The sequence below is a fragment of the Mycteria americana genome, chromosome 18, assembly GCF_035582795.1.
Source record: "Mycteria americana isolate JAX WOST 10 ecotype Jacksonville Zoo and Gardens chromosome 18, USCA_MyAme_1.0, whole genome shotgun sequence".
In the NCBI taxonomy this organism is placed as follows: Eukaryota; Metazoa; Chordata; class Aves; order Ciconiiformes; family Ciconiidae; genus Mycteria; species Mycteria americana.
Genome location: NC_134382.1, coordinates 10,455,821 through 10,470,648, shown reverse-complemented (window position 1 = coordinate 10,470,648; position 14,828 = coordinate 10,455,821). Strand labels below are relative to the sequence as shown.

At 57.2% G+C, this 14,828-nt stretch overlaps 1 protein-coding gene across 2 annotated transcripts in view; it reads left to right on the top strand.

The window, feature by feature from the left end:
- Positions 1 to 14,828, top strand: part of MEGF6 (multiple EGF like domains 6) — a 51,848-nt gene that overhangs the window by 35,167 nt on the left and 1,853 nt on the right. For both annotated transcript variants that reach the window (XM_075520432.1, XM_075520431.1), the window contains 20 exons: positions 986 to 1,111; positions 2,085 to 2,216; positions 2,661 to 2,789; positions 3,219 to 3,350; positions 3,765 to 3,893; positions 4,483 to 4,611; positions 5,150 to 5,278; positions 6,103 to 6,231; positions 6,435 to 6,563; positions 8,750 to 8,878; positions 9,228 to 9,356; positions 10,006 to 10,137; positions 11,131 to 11,259; positions 11,888 to 12,016; positions 12,195 to 12,323; positions 12,527 to 12,655; positions 13,184 to 13,312; positions 13,409 to 13,537; positions 14,051 to 14,182; positions 14,686 to 14,733. In XM_075520432.1, the coding sequence (XP_075376547.1) occupies positions 986 to 1,111; positions 2,085 to 2,216; positions 2,661 to 2,789; positions 3,219 to 3,350; positions 3,765 to 3,893; positions 4,483 to 4,611; positions 5,150 to 5,278; positions 6,103 to 6,231; positions 6,435 to 6,563; positions 8,750 to 8,878; positions 9,228 to 9,356; positions 10,006 to 10,137; positions 11,131 to 11,259; positions 11,888 to 12,016; positions 12,195 to 12,323; positions 12,527 to 12,655; positions 13,184 to 13,312; positions 13,409 to 13,537; positions 14,051 to 14,182; positions 14,686 to 14,733 (2,508 nt within the window). The remainder of the gene's footprint in view (positions 1 to 985; positions 1,112 to 2,084; positions 2,217 to 2,660; positions 2,790 to 3,218; positions 3,351 to 3,764; positions 3,894 to 4,482; positions 4,612 to 5,149; positions 5,279 to 6,102; positions 6,232 to 6,434; positions 6,564 to 8,749; positions 8,879 to 9,227; positions 9,357 to 10,005; positions 10,138 to 11,130; positions 11,260 to 11,887; positions 12,017 to 12,194; positions 12,324 to 12,526; positions 12,656 to 13,183; positions 13,313 to 13,408; positions 13,538 to 14,050; positions 14,183 to 14,685; positions 14,734 to 14,828) is intronic.

The following is a 14,828-nucleotide window of genomic DNA, read 5'->3' as shown; positions in this document are numbered from 1 at the left end:
CTTGAAATCTACGCACTGGTGTGCTTTTCCTCCGTGATTTGTGAACGCTGGTGCCTTTGCATCTGCCTAAGCCTTACGAACCATCGGCTTCGGTGAACAAAAGGGACTGCGAGCATGGAGCTTTTTTGGGAGGCTCAAACAGGATTTAAGGATCTTTGGGTCTGAGGCCCTTAGTCTGCACGTAATTAGCCGGCTGCTAAATTGTGTCACGGGGTACAAAGAGCAAAGCGAGCTTTCTGGTATCAGCAGTACCGCCCTGGCATTCAGAGCAGAGGGACGGAAAAGCGCTTACTCCTCCTGTGGATGGGGATGCTCCTTCTCTATTGCTTTACATCAATGTACCTGCTGCAAACCTTGCTGCGTCTTAAAAGCCTGGCTTCCAGATTCCGGAGGCATTCAGCCAGGGCAGTAAAAAGCCCTCACAGCATCTTATAAAAGCCAAGCTGTGCCCCCGGTGTTCTGCACCCCACCGCAGAGGGAGCAGGATGGCTCGGGTCACTGCCCGCGGGACGAGCACGAGCGTCTTGGAGGCAGAGTGAACGCGCATCTTTCCTGGCCCGTTTGCCACGCTGTCAGCGCCTGCAGCCCCGCTGCAGCACGGCCGGCTGCGGCCGCTGCCCGCGGCACAGGGGTTATTTTGCAGAGTCGCGTTCACAGTCTGGAGACCGGTTTGGCCTCTGCTGTTGGGCATGTTGGGCTCCTCTGGGAGGGAATGCTTGTTGAAAGCACAACCGGCAGCAGAAAAGCGATACTCAAACGGACAAATGAGGGTGTGAGATGCTGGAGGCCCCCGCTGCAGGTGGATAACGGAGCGGTCGCATCCAGGCCCACGGGCACCGTCTTCCTCTGCAGCGTGGGAACCTCTCACAGACGGGCTTTTCCTCACGGAGCCGGAGGCTCCTTTGGGGTGTGGGGTCGGATTGGTAATACGCTCTTGGAAAAGGCATCTCACACTGCTGGTTTCACACTGCTGTTTTCGACGCAGAGTGTCCGGAGGGGAAGTTCGGGGCGGGCTGCCGGCGGTCCTGCTCCTGCGGGGGAGCGCCCTGCGACCGGACCACGGGGCAGTGCCTCTGCCTGCCGGGCTGGACGGGACACGACTGCGGCCAAGGTGAGGCGGCAACAGGAGCAAACGCGCCGAGGTGGGGATTTAGGCGTATAGCTGTTATTTTTCTTTTGCTGAAATTAGTTTTAAAGACATCTAGTGCAATTGGAATCATCTTCATGGAAAATCAGACAAAAAATGCAGCTTGTGATGGTAAGTCTAAAACAATAGCCTCGGCTAGCTTAGCTCTGCTGTTGAAGCTGAGTGAAGCACAAGGAAGCAAACAACATAAACAATAAAAAAAGATGAAGATATTTTTGGTTGTTGCAGTCCTTAACGTAGGAAAGGAGTCCTTCTTTACTGATGTGTATTTTTAATTGCCTTCAGCATATGACTCTTTAACTGCTGGAAAACTAGAGAATCCTAAATTAAAAACTTTTACATGATTACACAGTATTACAGCAGCTGGAAGGTATTAGTCATATATCGATGTCCTGCTCCTAATAGTTTGACTGAGCAATAAAACCACACATGCACAGTGCTTACCATACATCTTGACCTGACTTTTTTCCAGGCCCTGGAGCAGCTTAGGAGCAGTTAAACAAGGATTCTTGCCCCCGTTTTATCAGTTCTTAGCCTTTCGCTTCTCCTTTGCAACTAAAAGCAGATCTGGGACTGCTGACTAACGTGCTGTCCAGCAGTGGGACAGCAGCCGCGAAGACCCTTTGCCAGCAAGACCATTGCCTCGCAAGGAGCCCTTGTAGCTCCCCACAAGTAGATGCGAATCCAAAATTGACATGAAAGTACTGGAGTGAAACCAGAATAGCACTTACCGAGGGCTCACGCGCTGTTTATAAAACAACCAAAGCAATGCTGTCCTTGCTAGTAGCCATGTATGGCCAAACAGAAGTCCATGTTTTGCATGAAGCACGGACATGAACGAGAAAGGGGACCCATTGCCGTGCACTCGAAAATAATTTCTCTTTTCTGCCTCGGCTGTGACCCGGATGCTTGCGTGTCCTCTCTGCCCGCTCTCCAGCTTGCCCTGACGGTCGCTGGGGCCTGGGCTGCCAGGAGATATGTCCTGAGTGTGCGAACAACGCCAGCTGCCATCCCGCCACGGGAGCCTGCCTGTGTCCAGCCGGCTATACCGGCCACCGCTGCCAGGACGGTGAGTGCTCTCTGCCGTCGGGTCCCTCACGCCTGAACGGCTGTCTGCAGCTGGGATGAGGGTTCTTTAGGTTGACCTGGAGTACCTGCTCTAGTGAGCAGAGCGTGCAGGACCAGGCAGCGCTGCACTCATGGGAGCAGGGCTTAGCACTGTGTACATCGCCGTCGCCTCACGCTTTGGGGCACGGGCTGGGTTCTTCCCTTGAGGTCCCTCTACTCCTAGCTTCACAGTGGTAACTTTCGCATCGGCAGAAAGGGATGTAAAAGCCTAAGCCCCTCGGCTCGTTCGGCCCAGAGCTGAGCACCCACGCTCGGAGAAGGAGCGTCAGTGCTCGTGGCAGCTCTGCAGAAGCACGCTGCGGTGCCCACCGGGTCTGTCAGGGGGAGAGCCCTTGCTGCCATGTTACAGCAGCCGTTTGCAGTTAGTCCGTCTCTGCATTGGCAGTGTGTCCGCCTGGCTGGTTTGGCCCAGACTGCCAGCTGAGCTGCAGCTGTGGGAACGACGGACATTGCCATCCTGTGACGGGGACGTGCAGCTGCGCGCCTGGCTGGACGGGGTATAACTGTCAGAGAGGTAGTGTACCTGCTGCTTATTAGCCATTGCTCCGAGAGGACACTGACCTGCGCAAAGCTACGCTGTCGTTTGCTTCATTGTCGTCTTTGTGCTGTGCCTCTGCCAGAAAAAAATCTCTCTCTGAAATCCTTTCGGTTTCTCTGCACTGTCCCGCCAGTGGTGCCGGGTGCCGCTTGCCTTTCTGTAGCGGGCTTGCTCGCAGAATGAATTCACATCAAATACGTGCTAACGCAGCACCCGCTCTCACTGTCCCACTGGGTTTTCTGAGGACCTGCAGCCGTGCTCGTCCTTCTGCCCAAGCGGGCAGTTGTAATTAATGGCAATAACACCCCAAGGAGGAGGCAGTGCTGTGCCCGCGCCTTTGCTCACCGGAGAAGCCGAGCAAGTGGAGCCCACGCCATTAAGGGTCCGTTCCCTCCTGTGTTTCAGCCTGCGATGCAGGTCGCTGGGGCCCCGGCTGTGCTCACACCTGCAACTGCAGCAACAGCGACGGGAGCTGCAGCGCGGAGACGGGGCAGTGCATCTGTGAAGCTGGCTACACGGGCGGCCGCTGCGAAAAGAGTGAGTGCTGCCAGCGGGCTGCCCCGCTCGCCTTTAAGCCGAGCCAAATGCTGTGTTTGTTTCCCAGGGGAAAGGCATCGGACAGGCAGCCCAGGAGGCTTCTGCCTTCTCCCTGTAAGGGCAGCGGAGGAAGCCCTGGTGCAGATTTCTCCATCGGTGCTTCTTGGTTCAGCCACAGAAGTTCAACCCCCATGCCCTGTCTGTGATGTTGCCAGCCCAGTCCTGTCCTGAGGGTGGTTGGGTGACCTGGGTACACATCTGTAAGGGGTAGGGTAGAGCCCCCTGGTCGTTATAAAAAAGCAGCTGCCAGATACTGTTATTTCCATTCGGAGCCCGAGCTCCTGCCTTAGCACAGCTTCCTGGGGATGCCAGGAAAGGACAGGCTCCTCAGTCTCCTTTGCTTCTGCTTGCTAGAGTGCCCGGAAGGATGGTTTGGGCTGAGCTGTCGGCACCGGTGTCAGTGTGACAACGGGGCTGCCTGTGACCACGTCAGCGGGGCCTGTACTTGCAGCCCGGGCTGGCGAGGAACCTTCTGTGAGCAGGGTAAGTACCTTCGCCGGGGGGCCCAGCGCTGCCGGCGGCTCCCATGGACCACGGTCTCCTGCCAGTGGGGTCTGCACTCCTTGTCTGACTTTGCGATCCCGTTACAGCAAAGAGAATCCCTCGGGATGGTGATGGGGAAAACTGCATACCCACAAGCTGCTTTTTAATTCTGAAGGGAAAAGGTCTAGGGAAAAAAAAAAAAGACTAACAAAATGCAAGCAAGGAGTAAATGCACAGCTGCCTTGGTCACACACATTGCACACAGGGTCTTGGAGCAGCCTTGCCAAGGGGTCCCTGGGTGCAGGGTCCTGGATCCCACACCAGCCTGCTCAGTCGCTTGGTGGACTGAAACCTGGTGCCATTGCTCTTCTGATGCACCACGGCTTTGTCCTGTACCTTGAGTGTCCGTCATGCACAGGCATCCAACGTTCTGCTGCCCTGCCGGGGGAGAGCCATTAACGTGTGGCTGTCACACTGGTGCAGCATTATATCGGCTAAAACGTCCGCCAAGAGGCATCTATTCTCTGCTGGGAGATTTCCAGCTCTCTGTATAGGCGTTTTGTGGGGATTTATCTTTCGTTTTCTGCAGCCTGTCCTGATGGGTTTTATGGACTGGAGTGCCGGGAAGCCTGCGACTGCCTGAACGGCGCCCGCTGTGACCACGCAACGGGCCAGTGCCACTGTCCCCCGGGCTGGGACGGGCCCCGCTGCGGCCAGGGTAGGTGTCGCTGCAGGCTGGTGCCCACCCGCTGCGGCTGGGGGTGGGCTGGAGCGAGGCGGGAGCAGCCCTCCGCAAGGCACTCCGAGCCCTCGCCGTCTCTCGCGCTGCTAGGTCGTAGAGCCCGGAGGCTTAGGTGTCTGTTCCCCTCGTGTGATTTTCTCTGCGTGGAAGTTAATTCTGTGCGGCAGAGAAGTGTTTGGTTTCGGAGAAGGACTGGGGGGGGGCTCTGGCTGAGCACATTGTTGTTGAATGTAATGAGGGCTTGGGCATCCAGCAAAACAGTTTCCAAAGAGATAAAATGATGTAACGCTGCTGATAACAACAGCGTCCGTGTTTGGGTGTCGGCCACCTGCAGCATGCAGCTGTTATTTCCCCATAGCACCATAAAAACCAACTGACACAGCCGTCCAAAGCAGCCACGCACCAGTGGTGGTTCCTCTCCCGGGCAAGTGCATTCGGGATGGTTAGCAGGAGTCCGGCTGATGCAATCCATACCTGCTACCTAACAGTTATGTCTGCTTCTGCTCCCGCGCAGCATGCCAGGAGAACAGGTACGGCGAGAACTGCAGCCAGACGTGCAACTGTTTCAATAACGCTACCTGCAACCACGTCAGTGGCCGATGCCTCTGTGCAGCCGGGTGGACGGGACCCACGTGCCAGCAAGGTACCGTACCCTACAGTCGCTTCCTAACCCAGACGCTCTGCTTCCTCTGCCAGCGTGCAGGAAAAATGCCATTTCTCAGGGTGGGTTGGAGTTTTCAATGGAGTAGCAACCACGAAAAGCTGAGACGGTAACGATAGCAAGGCCAGATTGCAACTAAGATCGTAATTAGCTGTGCAGCGCTTCCTGATTCATTCACAAAGAGAGAAGCCAAGAGGTCGCCTTCTCCAAGAGCACCAGGAATTGCGCTGAGCTGCAGTTTTGTAGCAGCACGTCGTCCGCTGCACAACAGCTTGACCGTCCACTGCACGGAGCATTCAGACACCAAGTCAGCAATGCCTTTAGGCACAGCTCAGTGAAACTGTGCACATGAGAACAATTATTCATGTGCTTAAATGTTGTTTTTTTTTTTCTCTGCCAAGCACTGGCACTATCTGGGTCTAGGAGAGGAGGATGTTCTGCAGCTCAGGACCGAAGGTGCTGGCTACCAACTGAGCGTCTCTGCGGGCTGCTGAACTCACCCAACCTTTTTTACTTCTGTGTATTTGCCACCACCAGAGCTAAGAGGCTCTAAAGAGATCAGAGACCCAGTGCCCTGTGTCGTCACTGCCTCTTACCTGAGCAGGTTAAAATAGCAAATGTCTTTACGTGGGCAGCTAAGCAGCCTCAGGGTGTCGTTGGTTCCTCTCCCTGCCTCTCATTGCAAGCGCTAATGGCTTCATTTTATGTCAGGTCATCCACCTATCGCTCTGGCAGACTACCAGCGGCATGGTGTTTGCCTTCAGAGCTGTTTTCTGACCGGGATGTTTGGCCTGGTTTTCCCGCAGCGTGCCCGGTGGGTTTCTACGGGAGGAGCTGCCGCCAGCGCTGCCTCTGCCAAAACGGTGGCACGTGTGACCCCACCACGGGGCTCTGTGCTTGCCCCGAGGGGTGGACGGGGCTGGCCTGCGAGCTGGGTGAGTAACGGTGCCTTGGCAGCGCTGAGAAACGGGCTCTGGCACAAACTTGTCCCGTTTTGGACTTGTTTTCTTCTGAAGGCTGGGGGTGACGTGCACGGCGCTGGCGGCACGTGCCCACGAGCGAGGGTTGGCGGTCCTTCCCCGCGCGCGTTCGGGGCGGCGGGCGTCAGGGCGGCGTTTCACCGTGTGCCTCCTCCCAGAGTGCGCGCAGGGCCAGCACGGGGCGGACTGCCGGCAGCGCTGCGAGTGCCGACACGGGGGGCTCTGCGACCGCCAGAAGGGCCACTGCGTCTGCCAGCCCGGGTGGACGGGCGAGAAGTGCGAGAGCCGTAAGTGGGGCACGGGGGTCCTAACCGCGGGTACCGCCTGCTGCCTCGGTGCCCTGGTGCTGCACGAGGGGGCTCTGGGGGTCAGGGGGGGTTTAAGCAAAGGCATAAAGATTTGGATTTCAGCTCTGCAGAGAGAGCTCGCGGGTGCCATGATTCTGGCTGTGTGCCCTGGTTTTGCGCACCGCTGTGCTTTCTGCTTTCCTTTGAGGGCTGTCCTAGAAGCGACGGTGCACACAGAGGCCACACGGGAGCCTGCAATGGTGCCAGCGGGAGCGGGATGGGGTCCCCGAAGGCACAGGGCCCCAGGCATCAGTGCAAAGCTGCAGGCTCCAAGCAGGGATGCAAGGCAGGGCAGCAATCCCCCCCCCCCACGCTACCTGCACCGTGAAACCAAAATGCCAAGTGAAAATCTTCCTCTGCCCCGTTTATTTTCAGATCACCTCCTCTCCATTCTTTCTTCTACGCTCGCCTGTATTTTATACTGACCCGAAATGCCTGGCTTCAGTCCTAAGCCCCAGCAAATAATTACATCTGTCATTCGGCAGGCTCCTGGGTTCACCTTATCTTTAAGTGTAACACATACCCCGGCAATCCCTTTGCTATGAGGAAGTGTTGAAAAGGCTATGGCCTTACTAAGAGCAGCCACAGGGACTTCATCGAGTATCAGCACACCAAGAAGAGACCCACAAGCTTCTTCCCTTTCAGGGGGTCATGAGACCTCAGCCTGGCATATTCCCTATGTTACGGTGTAAAAGGCATGTCTCAGTCCACTGCCATTGCTTGTCAGCTGGCATAAGGGAGCTGCCCGCTGCAGCTATGTCTGGCATCGGCCACACCGAATGCTCTCGGTTTCCTGCCTGGGAATGGCTCCGTTTACAGAGGCTGGAAACAGCCCGGCTGGCCGCCGAGACTTGGCCGCAGAGTCAAACCGACAGCTCACCTCGCCGGCCGAGGGCGAGCAGCGGGATTCTGCCGCATCCTCAGGCACGTCGTCCCCTCCCAGCGTCGTGTCACACGCTTCCAAAACCCCACAGCTAGAACCCCCGGCAGCAAGGTCCCCCGTCACGAGGCAGCGTTAAGCTGCCAGAGTGGAGGTTACAAAGGACGGGCATTCGGAGGTTTTGGCTTCCAGGTGCCCCTGTGGTTCTGGCCGTCGTACCCCGGGGACTTTTCCTGCCTCACCCTGCCCGCAGTTGCTTGCATTGAGCTCACCCGCAAGTTCACTTTTATAATTTGTTTCAATATAAATTAATTAAAAAACCCACCCGCAAATGCAGAAATTCTATGTTTTTTTTTTTTAAAAAAAGCTAGAGTCCTCTCCTTGGCTTCCCACAGAGCTGTATTTCAAACTGCATGCATGTGCCCAGCTGCGCACCGTGCAGCCACGCTCGCACCACAGCTGCATGTACAAACTTGGCCCTTGCGTGGACAAGCAACCTGTTTGGACGGTTGTACATGGACTTACTGGTTTTTTTGCATTCATTCATGAGGCAGAAGTGAAAATTAGGTTCATGGATTTTGCGCCTGCAGTGCTCACTTCTGCATAATTCTGGTACTGCACACATTTCGTTTTGCAGCTGCTTTAGGAACCAGGTGCTTCTATGACAACAGAAGAAGCAGCAAAACTAAACGATAGCTGCCGTGATTAAAATATACTGTGCTGGCACCCAATTCTCATTAAACAATGCCAGGAATAACACTTCCAAAAACATGTGGTGCCGTTAAAGAGAGACTTTCCTGCTGAATTAGGTGACTGCCAGGGTACACTTCACACTCGTGTACCCTGCGCAGATTGACCGGCGATGCTGCTGAGACACTCGTGCTCCTGCGTGCAGGGGACAGTGGGCACGCGTTCGGGTCTGGGCCACGCAGCGATTTCCCCCGCCATGCGTGCCGTGGGGCGAGAGAGGGACGGCAGTCCCCGCGCTGGCAGGCTGGTGCTGCCCATCACCACCGAACCAAAGGCAGGAGGGGCCGTTAGCGCCGGCCGCGCCGCTTGCCAGAGCGATAATACCTTTGCAGGCTGGCAGATGCCACCGGGCTTGTCACAGCACCGCTCTGGCTTGGCAGGAAGGAAAGGAACATAAATAAAGTGAAGTGTGCGCCTACAGAAACTGCAGTGAAAAAAGACCCACGTCACCTTTTTTGTGTAACTTGTCGTCTCTCCCGTGTTTGCATCGCTGAAGCTTGTCCAGAGGGGCTGTTCGGGGCACGCTGTGAAGAGCGCTGCGACTGTGGGGACAACGTGTCGTGCCATCATGTTACTGGGGCTTGCGATTGCCCCCCTGGCTGGAGGGGCCGGCGCTGCGAGAAAGGTGAGCCGGCATCCCGTCGGTGGCACGGCGTCCAGACGCCGCTGGGCACATCCCTGCTCAGGGAAACCGAGGCTCCTTCCAAAGTCTGGGAAGGAGAGGAACTTTGTTTTTAAGAAGAGTTACAAATGGTGGCAAAACGTTTTGAGGAGCTGACGGCCTGCCCTGAAAGGGGCATTTGGGTTGCTGCAAAAAGCGCTGGCTGCCACGGCAGGGCCCTGGCTCGGCACCGCACGCGGCAGCCGGGCGCTGAGGGCAGGAGCTGGCCCTTGGTCTCTAATGCCTTTCAGGCATTGACAAGAGCTTGAAATCCAGTCAGGAGACTTACATCTCCTTGCTTGTTTTCCCACAGCCTGCCTGCCGGGTTCCTTCGGGAAGAACTGCGCCAGCCGCTGCGCCTGTCCCCTGGGAGTGCCTTGCCATCACATCACCGGCCGGTGCAGCTGCCCGCCGGGCTTTACAGGCTCTGGATGTGAAAAATGTACGGAGAAGGGAGTGATGCTCTTACGGTTCTGCTGACGGGCTCTGGGAACGTGACAGGTCAAGCAATTGCTACATAAAAAAGAGGGGGAAAAAAAGAAAACAAGGAAAAAAAAAAAACCCCAACAGCGAGCTGCGCCAAGGAGCATCTCACATTTTGGCAGCTGGGTGCATGCCCGCAGAATCTTAGCAAAGCACAGGGAGCCAAGTGGGAAATCAGAGCTATGTATTTATCTAGAGGATTAGCACTAAAGCAGTATTAAAATGAGCTCCTGTGGGTATGAGCAAGTCTGGAAGAGACAGAGGCATGTGAGCACATTCCTTACCCCGGGGACAGGGGTGTATTTGCGATGTCTGTGTGTGTGGGGATGGAAGCTTGCGGCAATACGAGGGTAGGTAGGGCTAGCATTGCTAAAGGCACCTATGCCTTTACGTACTCAGTTTTCCTTTCAATACAAGTCTTTTCTGGAGTCAAGGAACCATTTGCGTGCGGCTCCCTTTGCTTTTTGGGTGGCAGAAAACTTCCACTGTCATAAAAGGCTTCCTAAATCCTGGCTTAAAATAAAAAGGAAAAAAAAGTCTTGCACAGAGGAGTGGGATGGCTCCTGCTAAGCGAATCTAAGCTGCCTTGGTGCCCTCTCCCCTGACAGCCTGCGTGCCAGGTACCTTCGGCGAGGGCTGCGGTCAGATCTGCCAGTGTGCCGGAGCCACCCAGGAGTGCCACCCTGTCACCGGGGAGTGCGTCTGCGCCCCTGGCTTCCGCGGTCCCGCCTGTCAGCTGGGTGAGTCCGCGCTCGGTTCTTCTTCTCCTTCACGGACCTTTGCGGGTTGCTGCCCGTGCTGAAAGCACGGTGCCGGTGCCGGGAGCGCCGGCAGTGTCGGTGCAGAGCTGTCGCCGCTGTCGGTGCGGGGACGGCGCTGGGCTGACCGCCGGAGAATCCTCAGCTCGGGGAGCAGCCAGCTCGCCGGAGTGGCTTCAAAGCAGAGGTTCTGACGGGTTGTCTTGCCTGGTTTCTTGCCATGGTTGCCTTTGTCCTCACTGGCTTGGCCAAGGTCTGTTTTGTTCTGTTCTTAACCGCTGCCCAGCTCGCACAGCTCAGGAGCTGAGTCTGTCCAGGCAAGTGTTTTCTTGCTCCCTTGTCCAAGCCTGGCCCTGCACACCAACGAGAGGCTCTGACCTCTGTGGTGTCTCTCGCTGACTAATTCGCAAGTAGGAGTTCATGTAAACACAACAGCATTCTCATGTGCACTCAGGCTGGTTTTTTGCCATTTTTCCTTTGAATTGTGGGATATCTACCAGCTATATCTTCAGCAGAGAGGTTCTGAACAGTCCGAAGCTCCTTGGCGTTGTTGCCTGTTTCCATGAGATTACTTACAGGTGCCTGCTGGGGTTTCCCTTGGCTCCTCGGAGCGGTTCCTGCACTTCAGCGTGTGCTGCGGGGAGGGCAGAGGCACCTGAGCATGGCTTGCAGGAGCTTCTGTTGGCTGGGATATTTGGGCTCAGGCCAAGGGATGCGTTATGTGACCTGCACGCCCTTGGTGCGTTGATGTAGCTGGTTGACTCGTAAGTGCTTTGGAGCAGCTCTGCGCTACAAGGCAGGTCAGAAGCCCGTCGACTGTGCCAGCCTGGCGCAAACCCGCTTCCAGCGGAGCTGTCGGCTTCTCTCTGATGAAATGGCTGCACGAATAGACGTGGTGGGTTTTTTCCGGAGACTTTGGACCTTGTTCTCGTCTTTTTAGGCACTGAGGCCGTTGTTTCTTTTTTTTTCCCACAGAGTGCTCTCCTGGGTGGTACGGCCGTAACTGCGAAAGGCCATGCAAGTGCAAGAACGGGGGCCTGTGTGACATTACCACAGGGATGTGCCACTGCCCGGCTGGCTACATCGGCGCTGACTGCAGTATCGGTGAGTGCCTGGGTCAGCCGGGAGGGACGTGAGCTCCCAGGAGTTTCCTCAGCAGGAGTGAATGGTGGTAGGTGCAAGTCCTGCGCACAGCTGACCCTGCGGGAGATGAGAAGCGTTACAGTGACTGACTCCTGCCTTGGCCCAGCAGCAGAAAAAGAGCTCCTTGTCTCGCTTTACACCCTGTGCCGGCAGCAATGCCCTCCCCGCTTCAGTACAGGAGCTGGCGTGCGTAGTGCCAGCCTTACTGCGGGAACGCAGTTGCAGCTGATCTTGCTTGCTGTCTGTCTTAACCACGGAAAAATTGTCTTGCTCCATTTGTTTTACGCCAAAATGATTTCTCCACTAGGAAAGGCCTGACGCATCAGCCTTTGCATCATGGCATCACTGTATTGCTGGCTGTCTCTGCTAAAAATGCTTCACTCCTCCAGCAGAAGGAAACCTTAAAACCCTTTTCCTGGTCTGCCAGTCACACTGTGCACAAGCGACAGGGCTGCAAACTCCTCCTGCCTCCCCTTGTGCCCCATTGCTTTGCTCACGTGCCGTTGCAAAGTCCTTCCTTTCTAGCCTACAAACGTAGCCAGCTGTGCTTTGGCGTGACGAAGGCAGCTCAAGGTCTTCCTCCCGCCAGGATGTCCTGCCGGTCGCTACGGCACAGACTGTGCACGGGTGTGCTCCTGCGGGGACGGCGCTACCTGTCACCCCGTCACCGGAGACTGCGTTTGCCCACCGGGAAGAGCTGGTCCCACCTGCGAGCAAGGTAAATATTAGCTGCAGGGTCGTGCATCAGGACAAGCAGGCGTTTCAGGCAGTGGGTTGGAAAAGGTCCGCAGCGGGAACCGATTCCCTTGCTCCGAGACCTCTGCCTGTGCTTGGGCGCTCCTGCCCGAACTGCGCCGCAGTCCACGTGCCCGCTGCCACCTCCTCTTGTCCCGCAGGCTGTGAGAAGCACCGGTACGGGGTGGGCTGCCAGCAGACCTGCTCCTGCCGCAACGGGGGGCTGTGTGACGCAGCCAACGGCTCCTGTTCGTGTGCACTTGGGTGGACGGGGAAATCCTGCGAATTAGGTAAACCTGACTTGGATGCGTTGTCCTGCACTGGCCTGGTAACTGTGGAGCTCGCTCAGTTTGTTTCATACTGGGTCCAGTTTCTGTTATCCCCACCTGTGCCTGCTCTGCCGTGTCACATCACGGCCCTCTGAAGTGCAGGAGCGGGGCCGGGGCCGGCTCTCTGGCCACTGAGCAGCTCTGCCGCTGCATCTTCCCTGCAGAATGCCCGCCGGGAAGGTACGGTGCCAACTGCCAGCTCCGCTGCGCCTGCCTGCACAACGCCACCTGCGACCCGGGGACGGGAACCTGCCGCTGCTCCGCGGGCCGCTACGGGCCCCTGTGCGAACACAGTGAGTTGCAGCAGCGGAAACACCTTCGGCTTTGCGAGGGGGGGGGGGTTTCTAAAGCTCATCCAGAGAACAGGACCATAGGACAAAGGTATGACCCGCCGCGGTCGCACACGTGGCTGTGTGCACCGATGGGCTCTCCCTTTCTTGTGGTGTTCACAGCGAGCCCTTCCCAGGTAGCAGAAGTAGTCGCAGAGAAGGTAATTTCTATTCTCTGCATGAGACCACTGGATACAGAGGTGCCGTTCCAAGGCCGTTCCTCCGTCCCAACATCACCGCAGTGTTGGGTAGCCGAGCAAACGCTTCGGAGCGGAAACGCTGAGCTCTGCACCCAAGACTCGCTGCAGGAAGCCGGTAGCCCTGTCCGGGGCCGCTGAGAACAACCGCATGCATTTGGGCACTTCTCAGCGAGAAAGGCTCGCTGCTTCTCTCTGGTGGGCTGACGGAGGCTTTGCTGCAGAGGCTGTCCAAGCTGAGCCTGAGTTCAACCCACCCGTGCTTTAACGAGCTCTCCCCCGGGCTCCCTTCCAGGCTGTCCCCCCGGCTTCCACGGAGCTGGCTGCCGGGAGCGCTGCGACTGTGAGCACGGAGCAGGCTGTGACCCAGCCACCGGTCGCTGCCGGTGTCCTGCCGGGCTCCGCGGCGAGCGCTGTCAGACAGGTACCCCCGTCCTCCTCCTGCGTCCCTAGAAACGGGCGGGATGCCGAGGCGCCGTCTCGTAGGACGCGTGCTAAGGGATCTCGCCTCTCAAAACAGGCTGCAAGGAAGGAACGTACGGCGAGGGATGCCGGCAGCTCTGCGACTGCGTCGGCAATGCGCCCTGTGACCCAGCCACGGGACGCTGCCTGTGTCCCCCAGGGAAAACTGGCCTCAAGTGCAGTGCAGGTGGGTTGAGCCGCAGCTGGGGAGGAGAGGAAGGGGACCGTGCAAGAGGGGCACTGACAGAAGGCTAGAAGCCCAGTCCTAAAATGGATGCAAACCCCCTCTTGTTGGAGCTGACTTCTCATGGAAGGGGGCTTTCTTTTTTTGTGTGTGTCCCCTCAAAGAGTAAGAGGGCATCTGAACAGTGGTAGTCACCTCTCCCAGCCTCTATTTGTAGTCAGGTCCGAATGCAAATGCTCCCCCAGCCTCCAGGGCCCCTGTGTTTAGATCACCAGCGTCAAAAGGCTGAGGATCAAATGCAGAAGGAACACGGTGTTGGCCTTGGGATGCTCTGATGGTATCACCAGAGCTCAAGAGCAGGCTGGGGAGTGGGGGGGGGGGAGGCAAAAAGCTCTCTGCCTTATCAGTCTCCACTGCAAGCTCTGCCTGTTGCACAGCGGGAAATGTCTGAGCATTTCTGCTCAGCTGCAGAAGCAGGCTGACCTGCAGCAAGGTGCCTCTCTGCCCCCTCACCAGACTGCCGGCCGACCACGTACGGCCCGGACTGCAGCCTGGCCTGCCAGTGTGCCCCCAGCAACTCCTACTGCAATGCTCAGAATGGCCAGTGCCTCTGTCTGAACGGGTACACGGGACCGACGTGTCGGGAAGGTAACGTATAGGCGCAGTGCCACAGTGAGTACCACTGGATGCACGCGGTGGGGGAATGCAGAAGCAACTGCTGCGGGGGGATGCTCTGGTACCCGCGCTTGGGTCGTGGCTCGTGCCCTGGTGGGTTGGTTTTGGTAGCGGTGCTGTCAACTAAAACCAGTAACATAGTGTAGCACCTGCCTCTTCCCAAGGCCCTCCACTGTCACCCCAGCCATCGGGGAGGGTTTTGAAAAGGCAGGCTGCGTGCTGACAGTGCTGTGAAAATAAAGCTGTTCAGCAGTCTAACCCCAAATGTGCCCGTCGTAAAGCCAGGACACAAAGCCCACTCTTTTCTGGGCACACTGGAGCAAAGCGATCCCCTGCACTGACCGCGGTGGAAAAAACACACACCTTATTTCTGCCCAAACCGTGACTGAGCCTGTTGGCTCAGAGCGACTGCCCCACGGGTGCTGCGCGGCGATGCTGCAGGGATGGGTGGCAGGACGATCGGACTTGCTTTGCAGGTGGTGCGCCTCGTCTGCCGCCGGCCGAGCACCCCTCCTCGGTCCCAGGTCAGTAACAGACCCCGACAAGCGGCCTATTGCACGCCACGGCTGCAGGCAGCAATCTAAAAATGCTGCTCCAGGGTGAAGCAACAGGGTGAAGC